This window comes from Pan troglodytes, chromosome 10, assembly GCF_028858775.2.
Source record: "Pan troglodytes isolate AG18354 chromosome 10, NHGRI_mPanTro3-v2.0_pri, whole genome shotgun sequence".
NCBI lineage: Eukaryota > Metazoa > Chordata > Mammalia > Primates > Hominidae > Pan > Pan troglodytes.
In genome coordinates, this window is record NC_072408.2 from 11,474,727 (window position 1) to 11,493,189 (window position 18,463).

Sequence of the window (18,463 nt, forward strand, 5' to 3'; positions counted from 1 at the left end):
CCTGAAAGTGGCCATTAAAAATGCAATGAAGACCTGGAAATCCCCGATCTTCTGTGCGTGTTCAAGGGAGTGCTTTTGTATCTCTAATGACTTTCTGAGATCTGGAGCTTTTATTTAGTATGCAGAGGTATCCCCAAAATTCACCTTCCCAGTTGGCTTAGCAGTAATACTGTCAAAATACTGACACGAAGCAAGTACTCACAAGCTGAATATTACACCAGATTACTTCCCTGCTCTTCTGGCAATTACAGCAACAGCAAAAATGCTGTGGACAGAGTAGGGAGATTCAGAGTATCAAGGTAAGCCTAGTACTCACAGCCGATGTGTATGTGGGGCCTGTACTGAGCCTTTAAGGAAAAGCACAGAAAAAAACAGGACACACAGGCCTATGAAATAGCAGAGAGAAACAACAGCAAATGCAAATGAATCTGGGGGAAAATCGATGCTAAGGTGTGGGAGGGGGCCCTTGCAGAGGAACAGGTTTCCTCAAGCAAGTGAGTTTTAGGAAAACACTTGTTAGGAAGATCATGTGGGTCAGCATAGTTTGGAAACGGAAACAGAGTGTGACCTTTTCCAAAAATAAAAGGGATGGGAAGTAATTTTTTTTTAAATGAAGGGAAAATATTCCACACAATTTAATAGATTTTAAACAATATAAACACAGATGTTAGGCTTGTGAAACAGGATAAGCACAGCCACAAACATTGATTTGGGATTACCACCCACCTAATTTCTCATGAGGCTTAAAGAAAGAAGGCTGGAAGCTTCAATATGACTGGTGGCTCTCCTTGTCTTTGGGCTCTGGGGGCCTCCCCGTGCTGGAGGGGCGGATTCCATCCGCTCGGACCACAGGCTCAGTCAAACAGAACTGGGCGGCCTGAGAAAGCAAGACCAGCTCCCCTGCCTCTGTCTCATTGTCCCCCTGAAGCTTTGAGTTTATGCTTCAAGCTTTGAGTTTACTCATTATTACGGTTTCTTTCATGCTGATTCGCTCGGAGGACCCTGGCCCTTCTGCTGCGCTCACGCCACCGCTCTGGTAAATGACTGTCCGCATGGTTTCAACATACAGTTCTTCCTGCGAAGTCCACTAGGTGGTACTCATGCCACAGACAGGATCACTCACAAGGAAACCCAGAGCCAGCCAGGTGTAGGTTGCCTCTGCCCTGCAGGGAAGGGAACACCTCCCTCCAGCAGACAGCACTGGAGCAGCACCCCCGCCTCCGCCATCTCCCCAGGGCAGCCTGGGGAAGGAACGTCAGGCCTCTCCCGTCCGCACCTGGCGCAGTTCCCTCACCTGGTTCTCTCACTACCGCCACATCGTGACTCCATCTGGGGTGGCTGGTGCTGGTTCATCACCTTTCCTGACTCTTCAGTGACTAATCCAGAGATGGCACACTGGCAGCTTACAGACCAAATCCAGCCTGCAGACGTAATTAGCTTGACTCCCACAGTGATTGAAATTGTCTTGGATTTACTTGCCAATACAAGATGAGAGCTTTCACATAAAAGTCAGGATTGTAACGACTCTTGGGAGATTTAAGTCCTGGCAACCACAGGCCCGCGAGGCCGCGAGGGCTGCAGCTGAGTGTGACTGGCCCCTTTCTCTACCCCCTGCCCACCCCACAACCCACTGAACCCGCTGCTCTCTTTTACAGCGCCTGCCAGTCCGCTTAGGGCTTACAGCTCTGCAGCCCAATCTGTGTCTGTTTTGCCTCCCTGGCCAGGAAGGAGGACCCAGTAAGTCCCAAGTGGAGGCATCCTCCTCCAACCCTCTCCACCACAAACAGACCTGGAATACTTCTTTCAGTTTGTGGACCATAACCTCTCCTTCTCAGACGAAGAAAGACCGTGCTGCCTCAGTAAGCATTAAGATCTCTTTATGTCTTTATGAGTTTTTAGTTGTCAGATTACCCCGGGGCTGGGCCAGATTTTTGAAATTCCTTTGAGATCCCAACATTCAGCCCCACGCCCAGGTCTGCAGGTAGGCCCAAATAAGGTGGGGTGGTAAAGATCTGCTTTTTGTTTTTTGGTTTTCTTTTCTTTTGTTTCTGGAGATAGGGTCTTCCTTTGTCTCTGAGGCTAGAGGGCAGTGGCGTGATCACAACTCACTGCAGCCTCAACTTCCCAGGCTCAAGTGAGCCTCCCACCTCAGCCTCCCAAGTAGCTGGGACAACAGGCATGCACCACTACGTCTAGATTGTTTTAAAAAATGTGTTATAGAAACAGGGTCTCACTATGTTGCCCTGGCTGCTCTCAAACTTTGGGCCTCAAAAGATCCTTCCCACCTCAGCCTCCCAAAGTGCTGGGTTACAGGTGTGAGCCACTGTGTCCAGACAGCTTTTCCTGCTTTTGTTTGTCTGGAGAGTCATTTTTAGTGCTCCTGGCACCATGCAGATTCCATGAGAAGACAAACCTGTGAGATTTCTGTATTTGTTGAAAAAGCGCAAATCTCTGTGGCTATGTTTCGGTCAACCCATTCACTGAAAATCGCTTCTCTTCATCATCCCCTTCCCACACAGGGCTCCTGGGCACTGCTCGTTTATTCAACAAATGAGGGCTGGGTACGTGCCTGGTGCTCCGTACGGGACCCCTCATTCAACAAATGTGTCTCAGTACTTGCTTTTCCAGGGATGAGATCGCTCCTCTCCTTGATCTCAAAGGCTAAAGACAGAGACAGATAAAAAGACAACTGCTACTTGGTGGTTGGCCCAGAATACAAATGCTCTATGCTCTGCTCTGGAATGCCCCCCGCTCTATGCTCTGCTCTGGAATGCCCCCCCGGCCACCCACTCGCTTTGTAAACTTGGGCTCATTACTTAGCCACCCAGTAACTCACAGTAAACTCAGTGACTTAGTTTTTTCATCTGTGAAATGGGGTTTTGTAGTTTTGAAAGAGCTTTCCACAAGCCTCTCCTATAATCCTTTTATAACTCTCTGGTGAATTTGGTACCTTGTTTTGTAGCTAAGTGAATGGAGGGTCACATGGCTCACTTGGCTTATCACAAAGAGTTAGGCTAGGACTGGATCCCAGATGTGTCTGAATTCAAATATCATGCATCTTCTGCTACATTGGGCTACTTTATTGATCCATATTTTGCTTACTGAGCATTGAGCTGAAAGAGTGAGACTTTTAGCCCAGTGTGGGTTGGAAGGTTGCAGGGGAGGGGGGTTGGATGATGACATCACTTAGTGAAATCATCAGGGGATAGTTTTTTAATGAAGACAAAGTCAATGAAGAAAGTAAAGGGCCTTCTAATCTAAGGAGGAGTTTGTCAGTGAATGTATACCAAGGAAGTAGCCTTTTCTTTCCAGCGTCTTTGCCTTGCCCCTTGGCTGTTCTTCATGCTCATTCCATTCAGGTTATAAATGCGTTGCTCATAAACTCCTGGGAAGGAGCCATGGGTTCTGCTTTCCTCCCAAATCCCCAAACCTATGTCAATTAAAAAAAGAATCACGGCCAGGCGCAGTGGCTCATACCTGTAATCCCAGCACTCTGGGAGGCCGAGGTGGGCGGATCATGAGGTCAGGAGATCAAGACCATCCTGGCTAACATGGTGAAACCCCATGTCTACTAAAAATACAAAAAATTAGCTGGGCGTGATGGCATGTGCCTGTAGTCTCAGCTACTCGGGAGGCTGAAGCAGGAGAATCACCCGAACCCAGGAGGCGGAGGTTGCATTGAGCCGAGATTGCGCCACTGCCCTCCAGCCCGGGTGACACAGCAAGATTCCATCTAAAAAACAAAAACAAAAACAAACAAACAAACGAAATCACATATCTAGTTTGTCCCTATTCTTCAGGGACCCACGAATATCTGTGTTATTATTATTTCTCCCCCAACGCTCCCTCCTTCCCCCACCAAGCCCAGAGAATCTCAGTCCAGAGGCAGGGAAGCCTTGCTTGTATCATCAGCCTCCCAAGCCTTTGCTATTTAAAGATTCCTTTTGTTATCCTATAGGAAGAGATATTCTTTTTCTTGGTTTTTCGTGGCCACCTTCCTTGCCCCGAAAAAAGGGACACAGGAGGAAGGGCCCAAAAACGTAGAGGAAAAATACCGTAGGAAAAAATGCTGATTAATATTTCCAAAAATATTATTTTACCGTGGATGCAATGGCCTGAGGCCCTGCAAGGGTGAATGCCACACTGAGGGTCACCCAGCAATGTACAGATGAACAATGAAGGACAACTGCTGGCCTCTGCAGGCTTCCATTCATTGCTCAGCTCTGTGAGCCTCTGGACATCTTGGTGAATACTCTCGGAAAATCTTGAAGCACCACAGGTTTTAAAAGCAGTCACTCACTTATGTTTTTCATATGTCACTGTAAACTCATCATGAAGGGACTATGGAAGATTTGCTTCCATATGGCACTGCCTAGGTATTAGGGCCAGGACACCTAGGATTTTAGGGCCTAGCGGTCTTCTCTTTTCCTTAGCATTCTGTCAGGGCTCTGGCAAGAACAAGAGGATTGGCCTTTCTAGCCGATGTCCCCCCGAGTGCTTGCTACTTGCCTGGAATATTATGGACTGTATCATACATTTCTGTATTACATACAATCATTGTGACAGAGTCAGGATGCTGTGGTGGAAAAAGGCTTAGGTAATAAGATGATCTGACTTTGAATCCCAGGGCTGCCACTTAGCTGTACAAGCTCTGAGTCTCTGCTATTCTTTTATAAAATCTCTCTGGATTATTAGAAGGATTAAATGAGGTAGTCTATGTAAAGTGCCTAATACATAGAAAGCTTTAACAAGAATCAGCTAGTCTGAACATATGCAAACACACCAAGGACTGTGTTCATTGCTTTTGAAGGCATTGTAGATGCAATGTTATTTTCCCAAAAAGTCAGGGGTGGAGGTGGATATGGGTTTTCTGTGGATCCTGATGAGACTACTATCAAGAGCACAGCAGTGAAACAAAAGCATTTACAACTCTCATAATATCCCCTTGGTGCTGCCGCCCTTCTTCCAAACAGCAGTGAACTTGGGCTTGGGGAGCGTTCTCTTCCCCACTAAGCAACAGGCTAACAGGCAAGGCATGAAAAGGGATTAGAGGATGCATGTATTCAAATAAAGGGGAGTTCCCCAGAAGCACGGCAGGCTGAGAAGGCATCTTTCGACTGTCCATCAGTAGGAAAGCTGTTTGACTGGCAGATATAATTTTTTTGGAACCAGCAATAATGGGGAGCTATTGGTGACAGATGTCAGATGTTGGCAGAGCAGCTGCCAAAACAAGTCTCCCTCCACCTTCAGACATCAAGCTGATGGGGACTGGGAGTCCCTTCGCACTTGGGTCATTGGTCACATTATTATTTCTCAGTCGCTGGACAAAGCAGATGGTTTACCATGTATTTGTGATTTTCTGTTGGCCTAGAAATTCTGTTCTTCCATCAGGGTACAGCATGTAATCAATTATGACAGTGGGTGGTGCAAGAAAATCCCTGCCAGTAAAAGCCCAAGACTTTCTCTTTTATTAAGTCTGCATAAACCACTACAATTTCCAACTTCAAAGCAATAGAAGAAAAAAGCAAAGTAGTGGTGTTATAGATAACTTGGGTAATCACAAAAACCACAGTTCTCAGTTGGTCCCAAACACTCTCAGTCTGTACTATCTGATGTCAGTTTTGTCTGTCCATTTTTATTCTGAAACTTAAAATCCTCTTGTCTCTATTCTACTAAGTCTTAATAATATACATATATTTTTAGACAGAGTCTTGCTCTGTCACCCAGTCTGGAGTGCAGTGGCACGATCTTGGCTCACTGTAACCTCCACCTTCCAGGTTCAAACAATTCTCCTGCCTCGGCCTCCGAAGTAGCTGGGACTATCATGCACAGCTAATTTTGTATTTTTAGTAGAGACAGGGGTTCGCCATGTTGGCCAGGTTGGTCTTAAACTCCTGACCTCAAGTGATCTGCCCGCCTTGGCCTCCCAAAGTGTGCTGGGATTACAGGCGTGAGCCACTGCGCCCTGTCTCTATTCTGGTAAGTCTTAAAGAGCTTTATCTTAGAATCATAAAGTGACCTAATTAAAAATAAACAGAACAAATACCAGGAACATACTACCCCTCAACTAAGGTTTAAAAAAAAAAAAAATTCTCAGCTGTATTCTATTACATAGTAAAAATAGTAAGTTGCCTTGCTTTAGTATGTATGAGTAGCCACATAGAACAGTTTATATGTTCTCCGTCACCCACCCTCTGGATAATTTTCTTTGTGAAAGACACCTTGCTTATCTGTATGCGTGTGTCTCAGGAAATAAATTCTTTAGTAATAGAGCAGAACAAGCATTTTTAACATGATAACTACCAACTAGAGAAACTCTTGACATAAATTACACGTTTTTTCTTGTCTTTTAAAAATATGTATGTATTTTTTCTTAAAAATCAGGCTCATAAATGAATGGGTTTCTGCTCTTTTTTCATTTAATCTCCTATCAGGGGAATGTTATCATACCATTAAATATTCTGTAAGAACATGATTTCTAGGGCTGGACACGGTGGCTCACATCTGTAATCCCAGCATTTTGGGAGGCCCAGGCAGGAGGATCACCTTAGGTCAGGAGTTTGAGACCAGCCTGGGCAACATGGTGAAACCCGATCTCTACTAAAAATACAAAAATCAGCTGGGCGTGGTGGCACATGCCTGTAATCCCAGCTATGTGGGAGCTGAGGCAGGAGAATTGCTTGAACCCTGGAGGCGGAGGTTGCAGTAAGCTGAGATGGCGCCACTGCACCCCAGCCTGGGTGACAGAGCAAGACTCCGTCTCAAAAAAAAAAAAAAAAAAAAAAACCAAAAAAACCCATAGATTCTAATGAATTGTTTGGGCTCCTACAATATATCTAGTACTACTTGAGGCGCTGAAGACACAGAAGGGAACAAGCCAGTCCCCACGGTCAAGGAATACATATCCTGCTGAAGAAAGACAAGCAATGAACCTACAAAAATGTTCATAAATGATATAATTTCAGAATAAAATCGGATGATGGATAGTGACTGGGCAGCCTACTTTGCTTGAGGGAAGACCTCTTGAGAGTGGGACTTCTGAGTTGATACCTGAAGGCTGAGAAGGAGGCAGCCATGCAAATATCTTGGGAAAGAGCTCTGTGAGCAGAAGGAACAGAGAATGCAAAGATCTGGAGGTAGGAATGAGCATGACGTGGTCTACGAACAGAGAGAAGCCCTGACGGCTGGAGCTGGATGAGGAGGGACAGTGAAGAGAGAATTGTAACTGGAGGGCCAAGAGGGGCCATGCCACATACGCCTTGCAGGAGTTGGGACTTCATTCTAACTGCAATGAGAATTCAATAGAGAATTTTCCAGCAAGGGAGTGACACAATAGGGACATCTCTTCAATGGCTGAGTACCAGAGTAGAGGCAGCAGAGCTATGCCAACAGGCTATCACAGTAATCCAGACAAGAGGTGATGAAGGCTCAGCCTGGGACACAGTGAGACTCTAGAAGTGGTGGATTCAGGACATAATTTGGTGATAGACCCCATAAACTTTTTTTAAAGGTTTTGGATAGATAGCTTTTATCATTTATTTATTATTGAAGATATGTACGACACAATAAATAAGCTAGCTTCAGACGTATATATAGAACTCTGTATCCAATAATGAGCGAATCCACATTCTTCACAAGGACACACGAAACATTTCTGTGAAATGCCTGTGGACTAGTCCACAAAGCAAGTCTCCGTAAATTTCAAAAATGTATACCCTTGAAAATCTTTGAAGTCCTGGAGATTTAAGTCTGCAACTATCTTAGTCTTACTACCAAGAATAGCCCCTAAGGAAAAAAAAAAAAACCTTTCAATAAAAAAAGATAAACAAGAAGAATATAAATTTCACAGACTCCAGCTAACCAGCTTTTGGTCACAATGTAATTAATTTCATTCTTAATGCATTGCTGAAAATATTTAAATGCCTGGGGAACTGGCTCCAACCCACAATCTCCTCCCCTACCCTACATTCCAGATAGATCAGGCATTTTACACTTGGCTCATCTTCAGTGAAGACAGTAATTAATCTTTATTTGAAAACAAGATTTGGGAGGCAGAGGCAGGCAGATCACCTGAGGTCAGGCGTTTGAGACCAGCTTGGCCAACATGGTGAAACCCCATTTCTACTAAAAATATAGAAAAACTAGCTGGGCGTGGTGGTGTGCACCTGTAATCCCAGCTACTCAGGAGGCTGGGGCAGAAGAATCGCTTGAACCTGGGAGGTGGAGTTTGCAGTGAGCTGAGATCACGCCACTGCACTCTAGCCTGGGTGACGGAGCAAGACTCTGTCTTAAAAAAAAAAAAAAAAAAAAAAAAAGCAAGAAAACGAGTAAAATCCAGCACTCACTGCATTATTGAGCCTACAGAAATCTATGATGAATTTGTCAGGGAATATTAGGATAGGTAAAGAATCAAGGGTTTCATGAGCAGTCAAGTGGAGGGTGTTACCATTTACTGAGATGAGAAAGACTTGAAGACCAGCTGTTTTTAGGGGTAAAAATGGAAGGTTCTGTGTGGATAAAGTTAGCTTGAGATGTCAACTATAGACCCAAGCGTAGATGTTGAGTAGGCAACTATAACAGATAAATGAATGAGGAGCTCAAGGGAAAGGCCAGGCTGGGGATATAACTAAGATCTATACACTGGATTAGATCATTACGAAGAGAGCCAAGGGCAGAATCCTCAATACTCCAACATGCACAGGGTTTATGGGATTGTCTACCCCCCAACAATTCCTGTGCACCTCACGTTTCCCATCACCTCTGCAATTTGGTAGGGCCACGTGAGTGGCTCTGGACAATGAATGAAGGAAGCATCTAAGGACTGGTTCAAGACCCTCAACTATTCTCATCTCCTGTCTACCTTAGAATTGTTCAGAAGGCCAAATGTGATATTACATGTAAGACTGTTTTGAAATGTGTGCCTATGAATCTAAGTATCTCATTCATCTCTTCTCTAAACACATCTTTTCATATATAAGTGGGGGTTCAAGGAAACAAATGCATTATGAAATACAAGAATTTAGGTAACAGTGCATGGAAGACAATGTCACCTAGCTAACATTATTGTTACTTGTGTCACATTGCTAGGTACTGCTATCCCAGTTTACCTGTCACAAAACCGAGGGTTAGAGAAGTTAATGTTATAAATAAACTTTCAGTGCCGCAAAAGAAACAGCACTCGAATATAAAATTTTCTTTTTCATTCTCAGCAAGGCAAGGTACTTCTATAGAAGGGTGCGTCCTTACAGATGGAGCAATGGTGAGCGCACACTTGGACAAGGGAAGGGAAGGGGTTCTTATCCCTGACGCAGGTGGCCCCTGCTGCTGTGTAGTGCCCGACCGCACAGGCTAAACTAATTCCGATTGGCTAATTTAAAGAGAGTGATGGGGGTGAGTGGTTTGGCGGGAAAAACAGTTATGACAGAGCAGGTAATCTGAGTCAGGGTGGCGTAGGTAATGGGAAGGAGTCAGGGTGGCGTAGGTAATGGGAAGGAGTCAGGGTGGAGTAGGTAATGGGAAGGAGTCAGAGTGCAGCAGGTAATCGAAAAAGGTTGTGGCCGGGCGCGGTGGCTCACGCCTGTAATCCCACCACTTTGGGAGGTCGAGGCGGGCGGATCACGAGGTCAGGAGATCGAGACCATCCTGGCTAACACGGTGAAACCCTGTCTCTACTAAAAATACAAAAAATTAGCCGGGCGTGGTGGCTGGCGCCTGTAGTCCCAGCTACTCGGGAGGCTGAGGCAGGAGAATGGCGTGAACCCGGGAGGCGGAGCTTGCAGTGAGCCGAGATCGCGCCACTGCACTCCAGCCTGGTGACAGAGCCAGACTCCATCTCAAAAAATAAATAAATAAATAAATAAATAAAAAAGAGAAGGTTGCTTTAGGAGGAAGTTAAGTTTAAAAGTAAAAAGCAAAGAATTGAACATACTGACATATTGATTCTTTGAAAAGAAATTTAGAACTCATATCTAACATTAAGTAACTCCCTCAACGTTCTGAAGGCTATTAAAGAGAAATTATTCATCTGAGGCTTGTTAAAAACGGCAAGACTTTACTCAAGACTACTGCAATAGGTGAGAGACTGAATTCGACTCTAGAATACAACCGGGACCAGTGGAGATTTATAGCCAGGGGGCGGGATGGAAGGGATGAAAGAGAAGATGGGAAATTACCAGAACGTGGTAAGCTATCTGGGGGAGGGGGAGGAGGAACTTTACTAGATATCAAGGGCCTTAGAAGAGAGCATCAAGAGTGAGGTCTCTCTTGATAAACAGGCTTAGCAGGATTCTTTGGTAAAACCGGGCTCAGCAGGCCGAGGATGCCGTCTAGTATAGAAAAGGCCTCAAAGGAGCCCGACTAAAGTTTGGTCAAGGAGGGCGTCTGTCCCGGCGGAGTTGGGGTGGGTGGGTCTAAGTCTACAGACCTGGCCGACGCTACGTCCCTAAGGTTAGGGACTAACAGACCTCATAGAACACAGTCTGTTGGTCGCTGTACACCCGTGAGGGATTCATCACAGTGGCCAGCTATAAGACGAACGGTTGCATTCCAGCCTCAATCGCAACAACCACAAATCAGTGCGCCGGCTTCCTTATCTGCCCCGAACGCAGGCTGCCGGCTATCGAGGGAAGGAATCCTACCGCGGACTCCGCGGGCGGGGCCTCCCGCACCTGCCGCGCGCCAATCACAGGCCGGCGCGCGGGGGCGCAAGCGCCGCAGCCCTGGGCGGGGCCTCCGTGGCTCCCTCATCTCCCCCGCCCCGTCGGCCTCGCCCGGCCCTGAGTGGCCTTCGGGGATGACGTGCGAGGCCGCCTCGGCCTATGGCGGCGGAGCCGGCCGGCTGCTTGGCGGAAGTGGTGTGGGGGAGGTAGCCCGCAGTGCAGGGGCAGCGCGGCGCGGGGCCACTGACGGGACGCGGCTCCGGGAACATGGCTCGCTTCGCTCTGACTGTTGTCCGGCAGTGAGTATGGCTGTGGCAGGATGCCTTTCTCTCTCTCTTCCTTGAGTGTGTTGGAGCGGGTGAAGGGAAAACGGGTCTACCACCCTCTCCCCTCCCTGCTCGCTGCAGCCCGGGAGGGCTGGCTTGGAAGCGCTTTTTCCGGGGCGCTTGCCCTGGGGCCGTCCCATGTCGCCCCTCCTCTCACCCCAGCAGCCCCGAGGGACGACGGCAGGTCTTAGATAGCTTCGTCCCGTGTTTCAGATAAAGTGAGGCCCGGAGGAGCAAGGGATCGGGGTTCGTAGGCACTTGGTGGCTGCACCAAAAACGGTGCGAGACATGTCCACAGACTTGTCTGGGTACCGATTTTGCTCCCCAGCAGATTGCAAAGAGTTTGCAGAATTGCTCGTCCATGGCTGATGTTTTTAATGCCGGCTGCCTTCCGCTATCCTCTCTGTTTCTGAGGTTCCCCCTCGTTTCCCCAGGCAGTCAGCCCCCCAGGCACATCTATGAGACTTCTTTCTTTTCCCCAAAGGTTACAGTTCTGGGAGAGAAAAGAGGATCACAGCTCTGATCTCAGCAGACCGTATCTTCCCAAATAAATGTTTTTATTATCATAACATTACACGGAGCTGAATGCCGATAGGTCTTTATGTCTCTTATCTTTTCTTACCAACATGTATTTGCCAAGTGTTAACGGGAGGTGAAAATCAGGGTAGTTAAGAGCACAGATTTTTCTTTTTTTGTGTGTGTGAGATGGAGCCTCGCTCTGTCACCCAGGCTGGAGTGCAGTGGTGCTATCTCTGCTCACTGCAACCTCCCGCCTCCGGGGTTCAAGCGATTCTCCTGCTTCAGCCTCCCGAGTAGCTGGGATTACAGGCATGCGCCACCACGCCCGGCTAATTTTTGTATTTTTAGTAGAGACAGGGTTTCGCCATGTTGGTCAGGCAGGTCTGGAACTCCTGACCTTAAGTGATCCGACTACCTCGGCCTCGCAAAGTGTTGGGATTACAGGCATGAGCCACCGCTCCCTGCTAAGAGCACAGATTTTTCAGGCAAGGTAGACCTCGGTTGGAGTCTGTTCTCCAGCTAAGAGCCAGGTAGCCTGGACTTAAGTTTCCTGATATGCAAATGATAGTGCGTATCTCACTACTTTAATGCGAGAATTAAATGGGGGACAGGTAAAGTGTATGATGCAACAGGGAAAGAAATATATCTGAGAAATAACTTCTATAAAGAAAGCTCCAATAAAAGTGCAGTTGATACCCAAATACGAACGTATAGTTCAGCACACCAGCATTTTGAGTAGGTACTGGGTGCCAGTAGACTGGATCATACAGATAAATAACATACCATTTCTGCATTCATGGAGCTCACAAAGGACATTAATATGATTTAACTTTGTCAATTCACTTTAACAGCTATCTTTTCTGGCCTGTCCTTCCTTTATAAGAAAGATAATCTTAAGAATCCTCTAAAATTGTCTGTTTAGGATTAGCAGGATTTTAATGGCTACCTTAGAAATCTAGTTCCTCACTATCTCTTCTCCCACCCCTCTCGGTTGTATAGAATGCCTTGGGAGAATTCTTAACTTACTAAAGGTCACACAGCTAATTGGTAGCAGAACAGGAACTAGAGGCCTGATCACCCTTTCTTCCAATGTTAGTGCACTTTCTAGACGCCTGACCCAGCCAGCCCAGTGTCATATTTATAATTGAAACTCAGACCATCAAGGTGGTTCACCTCTGTAATCCTAGCACGTTGGGGGGCGGAAGTGGGTGGATCCCTTGAGCACAGGAGTTTAAGACCAGCCTGGGCAACATGGTGAAACCTCCTCTCTACAAAAAAAAAAAAAAAAAAAAAAAAAAAGCTGGCTGTGGTGGTGCATGCCTGTGAACCTAGCTAATAGGGAGGCTGAGGCAGGAAGATCACTTGGATCATGTGAGCCTGGGAAGTGAGGGCTGTAGTGAGCTGTGATTGGGCCACTGCACCCCAGCCGAAGCGACACAGTGGGACCCTGTCTCAAAAAGAAAAAAAAGAAAACTCAGAAGTTGTAGAATATTTGGGGTAAGGCAACCCCTAAAAAGTAAGATGATTCCTATTTAGATTCCTAATAGACAATAGTCATATAAATGTGGATTTTATTCCCTTTCTGCTGCTTAAAAAGGGTTTGATTCCGGAGGCCCTCATAGGAATCATTTAAAAAATAAGTCTTAATAAATGATTATTTGCCAGGCACTGTTGTAATTAAAATCTGACAGTTTAGTGAGTTAAGGACTGATACCCTCATTTTTCACGTGAGGCAGCTGAGACAGAGACGTCTTGTAACTTGCTTAAAGTCACATGGCAAGTCGAGGAAGTAGGAGTTTAACCAAAGCAACTTTACCACTCACCGTCTTGTTTCCTACTTAATTTGTTAAAACCCGGTATTTGTAGATTACTTGAACATCACCAGCCATTTTTGAGGCTACTTTTTAGTCTCTTAATATAATTGTGTGGAGTTATGACAATAGTTTATTTTGTTCTGTTTTATGTGTAGGCAGATGGAGTGAGAGGGCTGGTTCAATGCTTTCCGGTCTGGATCCTCCTGCTTCTTGCCTTCAGAGTTCTCAAAACCAAAACCTGGTGATTCTTTCAGGAAAAGAAGTGATTTTTAAATTTGACTCATTATCACCATAGTTAAATGTAATGACTTTTTGAAGAGTTAGATAATTTTATTGGACTTACCTCTTCAGATAATGCAAAAAAATCTTTAAAGCAATTTAAGTTCAACAGAACCTGTTAGGAATCTTGTGCTGTTCCTGTATGTGGCTTATCTTTCTTCATACTTTGAAATGAAAGTACCAGTGTGTATCATTTCTGGAACAGACTGCCCAAGATTCCAGAATTCAAGTCTATCATCATTGTCAGACTATAACTTCTCATGAGCTTATGGCACAGCATTGTTGAAAACTCCAACACGTGTAGGTTGGCATTACCATCACCTATCCAGCACTACTGAAGGGTCTGGTTCCTTGAAATGTTGTAGGTGTTTGCAGTGAGTCCCCGGCAAAACCATCCATTTAACTTCCTTTTTTTTTTTTTTTTGGAGATATGTGTGCCTTTATTAGCTGAGCCACTACTTGAGGGGGATGAAGCGGGAGGAGTGGGTGGCCCCGATGCCGGGCCGGCAGTGCTTCACCAGCTTATAGGTGATGGAGAACTCGCCCAGGTAGTGACCGATCATCTCCGGCTTGATCTCCACCTGGTTGAAGGTCTTGCCGTTGTAGACGCCCACCATGCTGCCCACCATCTTGGGCAGGATGATCATGTCCCGCAGGTGCGCCTTCACCACTTCCGGCTTCTCCATGGGCGGTGCCTCCTTCTTGGCCTTGCGCAGGCGCTTCAGCAGCGAGTGCTGTTTCCGCCGCAGGCCCGGGTTCGCTTGCCGCCGCTGGCACGCACTGTACAGCTGCGTCAGCTGCTCGCAGGACACGTCCAGCGGCTGGTGCAAGTCTGTCCCGCGGTAGGTGAGTTTGCGGAAGGTCCGCTTCTTCTGCTGTACCTCGGCCATCTTGTCGGATCCTCAGAAAAGTTCACTTCCATTTTTAGGCAGCTCGTAAAGCTTTAAAATTTTTTGGAAAACTAAATTTAATATACTTTTAATGATTTAAAAATGAATTAGTAAAGTTTAGTAAAGTTTTTTTGTTTTTGCTTTTTTTTTTTTTTTTGACGAAACGGAATTTCACTCTTGTTACCCAGGTTGGAGTGCAATGGCATGATCTCCGCTCGCCACAACCTCCGCCTCCCGGGTTCAAGCGATTCTCCTGCTTCAGCCTCCGGAGTAGCTGGGATTACAGGCATGTGCCACCACGCCTGGCTACTTTTGTACTTTTAGTAGAGATGGGGTTTCTCCATTTTGGTCAGGCTGGTCTCGAACTCCCGACCTCAGGTGATCCGCCCGCCTCGGCCTCCCAAAGTGTTGGGATTACAGGCGTGAGCCACCCCACCTGGCCGAATTAGTAAAGTTACTGATAGCAAAACTGATTTGTTTTTCTTACTGTACTTTTATTGGCAGTTACTTTTTGTGTAATGCTAATAATTGTTCTGTATATTAATAAAGCAAGCAAAATACTATTAGGTCATCTGTAATTTAGTACTTTTATAAAGCTAATACTTTTATAAAATTTTAATGTTTTATAAAAGTATAAAGGTACCTTGTACAGATACTTTATAAAGATCAAAGACAGCCGAAAGTCCTGCAATCCCAGCACTTTGGGAGGCCAAGGCGGGTGGATCACCTGAGGCCGGGAGTTCAAGACCAGCCTGGTCAACATGGTGAAACCCCGTCTCTACTAAAAATACAAAAAATTAGCTGGGCGTAGTGGCACGCGCCTGTAATCCCAGCTACTCGGGAGGCTGAGGCAGGAGAATCTCTTGAACCCGGGAGGTAGAGGTTGCAGTGAGCCCAGATTGTGCCGTTGCACTCCAGCCTGGGCAACAAGAGTAAAACTCGTCTCAAAAAAAAAAAAAAAAAAAGAAAGACCACCAAAAGTCTTGTGTTACTAGCTCTTGAAATCTTCTATATTTGCAAATGAATGTATTAGTGTAAAGGAATTAGGACTAAGCTGTATTCGTGATATCAGGTGAGGGTTTACATTTTCATTTACACTAAAGAACAGCTTTCCCATGATTTGTCCCTCCTTTGTAGCACGCTGAGTATTGTGTGTTGAATTTGAATTCCTTAAATGGAATTAAGGGAAATTGAGGTTTCTGTATGATTTTTGAAGAAATGCTGCAGCGTATAAATCCAGGCTAACAAGATACAATGTCTTTTAAGAACTGTGAGATAACCTACAAAATGAATGATGTATATTTATAGGGCCTATAAATGGCTGATCCTAAGACTTAACATCTTGGCAGAAGCACTTGGATTCCTGCAGAGTCAGGTTTCTGTTTTGGAAATGGACCACACTGCAGATTTTGAAAATGAGTGGTGTTATTCCTGACTCCTTCAAAATATATCCCTCTGACCTTTCAGCTCCGTTCACCTTCTCTGCTGCTATCACAAGTCAGACTTGGTTAAGGGAAATAGATTAATAGTAAAACTGTTTTAGCCATCAACTTTCCTTTCCCATTCCCCAAACGTACTAATTAAACAGTTACTTCAAGGATTTATATAAACCTCTTAATAAAGCTGATAAAAGCTGTACAACTAAATATTTATGAAAGCTTTTGGAAAAAAATCTATTTTTGGATTCCTACTCTTTAATATTTATAAAGTGATTTGAACGCAAAAATGCCAAATAGAACTAAACTGAATGCTGTGATTGTTAATAATACTATTGAGTCTACAGCAGCCTCTGTTGATATATGGCTAAATGAGTCCTTCATTATATCACAGTGGTTATGCTGCTTTCACTGAAAATCGTTAGGTGGTGGGGCAGTACTTTTATGAAACTATCAAATTTCTGGGATTCCATTTTTTATAAAATGACATTTTGACAGTGTAAACCTTTATTTTAATTTGAATCTTTCATTATGTACTTTGATTAAATAAAAATGCTGAGTTACTCTTCAGCAAGTATACAAAAAGTAATCATCTCTGCCAAATTTCTGTGATTTGTAAATTCTGAGTTTTTTTGGTGGCTCTTGCATGATTTCTTGGTTGGCAAATTATTAAATTTCTTCTCACCCCTCATTTCAAAATGAGGGTGCTTCTTTGGCTTTGGCTGGAAATTGTGTTAGCAACCTATAAAAAGAAAAACTTTAGACAAATTAGACTTAGTTTATTTGAGCAAAGAAATGATTCATAAATCAGGCAGCACCTGAACCAGTAAAGCTTCAGAGTGCTCACCCAGTGACATAGGCAGGCAGTATTTATAGACAGAGAAAGGAAGTGTCATGGCCAGGCGCGGTAGCTCGCACCTATAATCCCAGCACTTTGGGAGGCCGAGGCAGGAGGATCACCTTAGGTCAGGAGTTAGAGACCAGCCTGGCCAACATGGTGAAACCATGTCTCTACTAAACATACAAAAATTAGCTGGGCTTGGTGGCGCTTGCCTGTAATCCCAGCTATTTGAGAGGCTGAAGCAGGAGAATCGCTTGAATCCTGGAGTTGGAGATTGCAGTGAGCCGAGATCACACCACTGCACTCCAGCCTGGGCTGCAGAGTGAGACCCCATCTCAGAAAAAAAAAAAAAAAAAAAAAGAAAGAAAGGATGTGACACCTAGAGATAGCCTGATTGGTTACAGCTCCGCTTTGCCTTATTAGGACATGTCTGAGCAGTTTGCAGCCCATAATTGGCTGAAAGCTCAGCTGCCATGCATGGTTGGCTGAGACTTGGTTTTTATTACAGGAATATACTCTCAAATTATGTTGTAGTTTGTGTGCATATTAAGTTAGGTGACAGCTCCCTAGGCATGGAGGCAGTTTTAGGCCAGGTTTAATTTAAGGGCTATAAGCCACTGTCTAGTGAGGATGTTACTTGTTTTGTTTTGTTTTTGAGGGCACAATCTCGGCTCACTGCAGCCTCCGCCTCCTGGGTTCAAGCGATTCTTCTGCCTCAGCCTCCCGAGTCGCTGGGACTACAGGCACACGCCACCACGCCCAGCTAATTTTTGTATTTTTGGTAGAGACGGGGTTTCACCATATTGGCCAGGCTGGTCTCAAACTCCTGACCTCGTGATCCGCCTGCTTCGGCCTCCCAAAGTGCTGGGATTACAGGCATGAGCCACCGCGCCCAGCCGAGGATGTTACTTATATTGAAATAACAGATATTTTATTCTTGGTCTCAGCAAGATTTTGAGGCTGAGACAGGAAGTGAATCCAATACATGGTAACTATTTTCTAGATTAAAAATGACAGGTTCCCCATGTTTGCCCTGAATGCTTCTGCTTTATCCATCTGAATGGTAGAGGCTAATATCCTCTTTCATGCCCATTTTATAAGATTCTGAATGAATTTTGGAGTGTAGGAAATCTTTTTTTTTGAGACGAGGTCTTGCTTTTGTCGCCCAGGCTGGAGTGCAATGGCATGATCTTGGCTCACTGCAACCTCCACCTCCTGGGTTCAAGTCATTCTCCTGCCTCAGCCTCCCGAATAGCTGGGATTACAGGTGCCTGCCACCACACCTGGCTAATTTTTGTATTTTTAGTAGACACAGGGTTCTACCATGTTGGCCAGGATGGTCTTGAACTCCTGACCTCAGGTGATCTGCCCTCCTTGGCCTCCCAAAGTGCTGGGATTACAGGCATGAGCCACTGCACGTGGCCTAGGAAATCTTTTATTAATATTAACAACAATGATAATGGCAAATCAGTGCTGTTGGTTTTTTACCAAGGTATAAATAGTTCCATGTATTTTTTTTTGTTTTTTTTGGAGACAGAGTCTTGCTCTGTTGCCCAGGCTGAAGTGCAGTGGCATGATCTTGGCTCACTGCAACCTCCACCTCCCAGGTTCAAGCGATTCTTCTGCCTCAGCCTCCCGAGTAGCTGGGACTACAGGCACTCACCACCATGCCTGGCTAATTTTTGTATTTTTATCAGAGA

General features: G+C 45.3%; 2 protein-coding genes and 1 long non-coding RNA gene across 4 annotated transcripts in view; 1 reads left to right on the forward strand and 2 right to left on the reverse strand.

Moving 5' to 3' along the window:
* Positions 1 to 608: 608 nt before the first annotated feature.
* LOC129136596 (uncharacterized) lies at positions 609 to 10,647 on the reverse strand. The gene is made up of 3 exons (XR_008538423.2): positions 10,424 to 10,647; positions 3,478 to 3,733; positions 609 to 2,661 (listed from the first exon to the last, which is right to left on the reverse strand). It is a non-coding gene; the product is annotated as an uncharacterized LOC129136596 (long non-coding RNA).
* Positions 10,648 to 10,712: 65 nt separating this feature from the next.
* The window catches only part of TIGAR (TP53 induced glycolysis regulatory phosphatase), a 32,261-nt gene continuing 24,510 nt past the window's right edge, over positions 10,713 to 18,463 (forward strand). The window contains exon 1 of one of the 2 annotated variants that reach the window (XM_522324.8): positions 10,713 to 10,957. In XM_522324.8, coding sequence (XP_522324.2) covers positions 10,926 to 10,957 — 32 coding nt within the window. In that variant the 5' untranslated portion in view covers positions 10,713 to 10,925. The remainder of the gene's footprint in view (positions 10,958 to 18,463) is intronic. The other variant, XM_063785402.1, reaches the window with a different exon arrangement.
* On the reverse strand, positions 11,527 to 14,486 carry LOC100612202 (small ribosomal subunit protein uS19-like). Its single transcript, XM_054663979.2, has 2 exons — positions 13,661 to 14,486; positions 11,527 to 13,564 (listed from the first exon to the last, which is right to left on the reverse strand). Exon 1 carries the CDS (start codon positions 14,484 to 14,486, stop codon positions 14,052 to 14,054), a length of 435 nt encoding a protein of 144 aa, XP_054519954.1. The 3' UTR covers positions 11,527 to 13,564; positions 13,661 to 14,051.

What these genes read in the sequence shown, in the direction of transcription:
- LOC100612202 (XM_054663979.2), bottom strand. Translation starts at nt 14,486, where the DNA reads ATGGCCGAGGTACAGCAGAAGAAGCGGACCTTCCGCAAACTCACCTAC.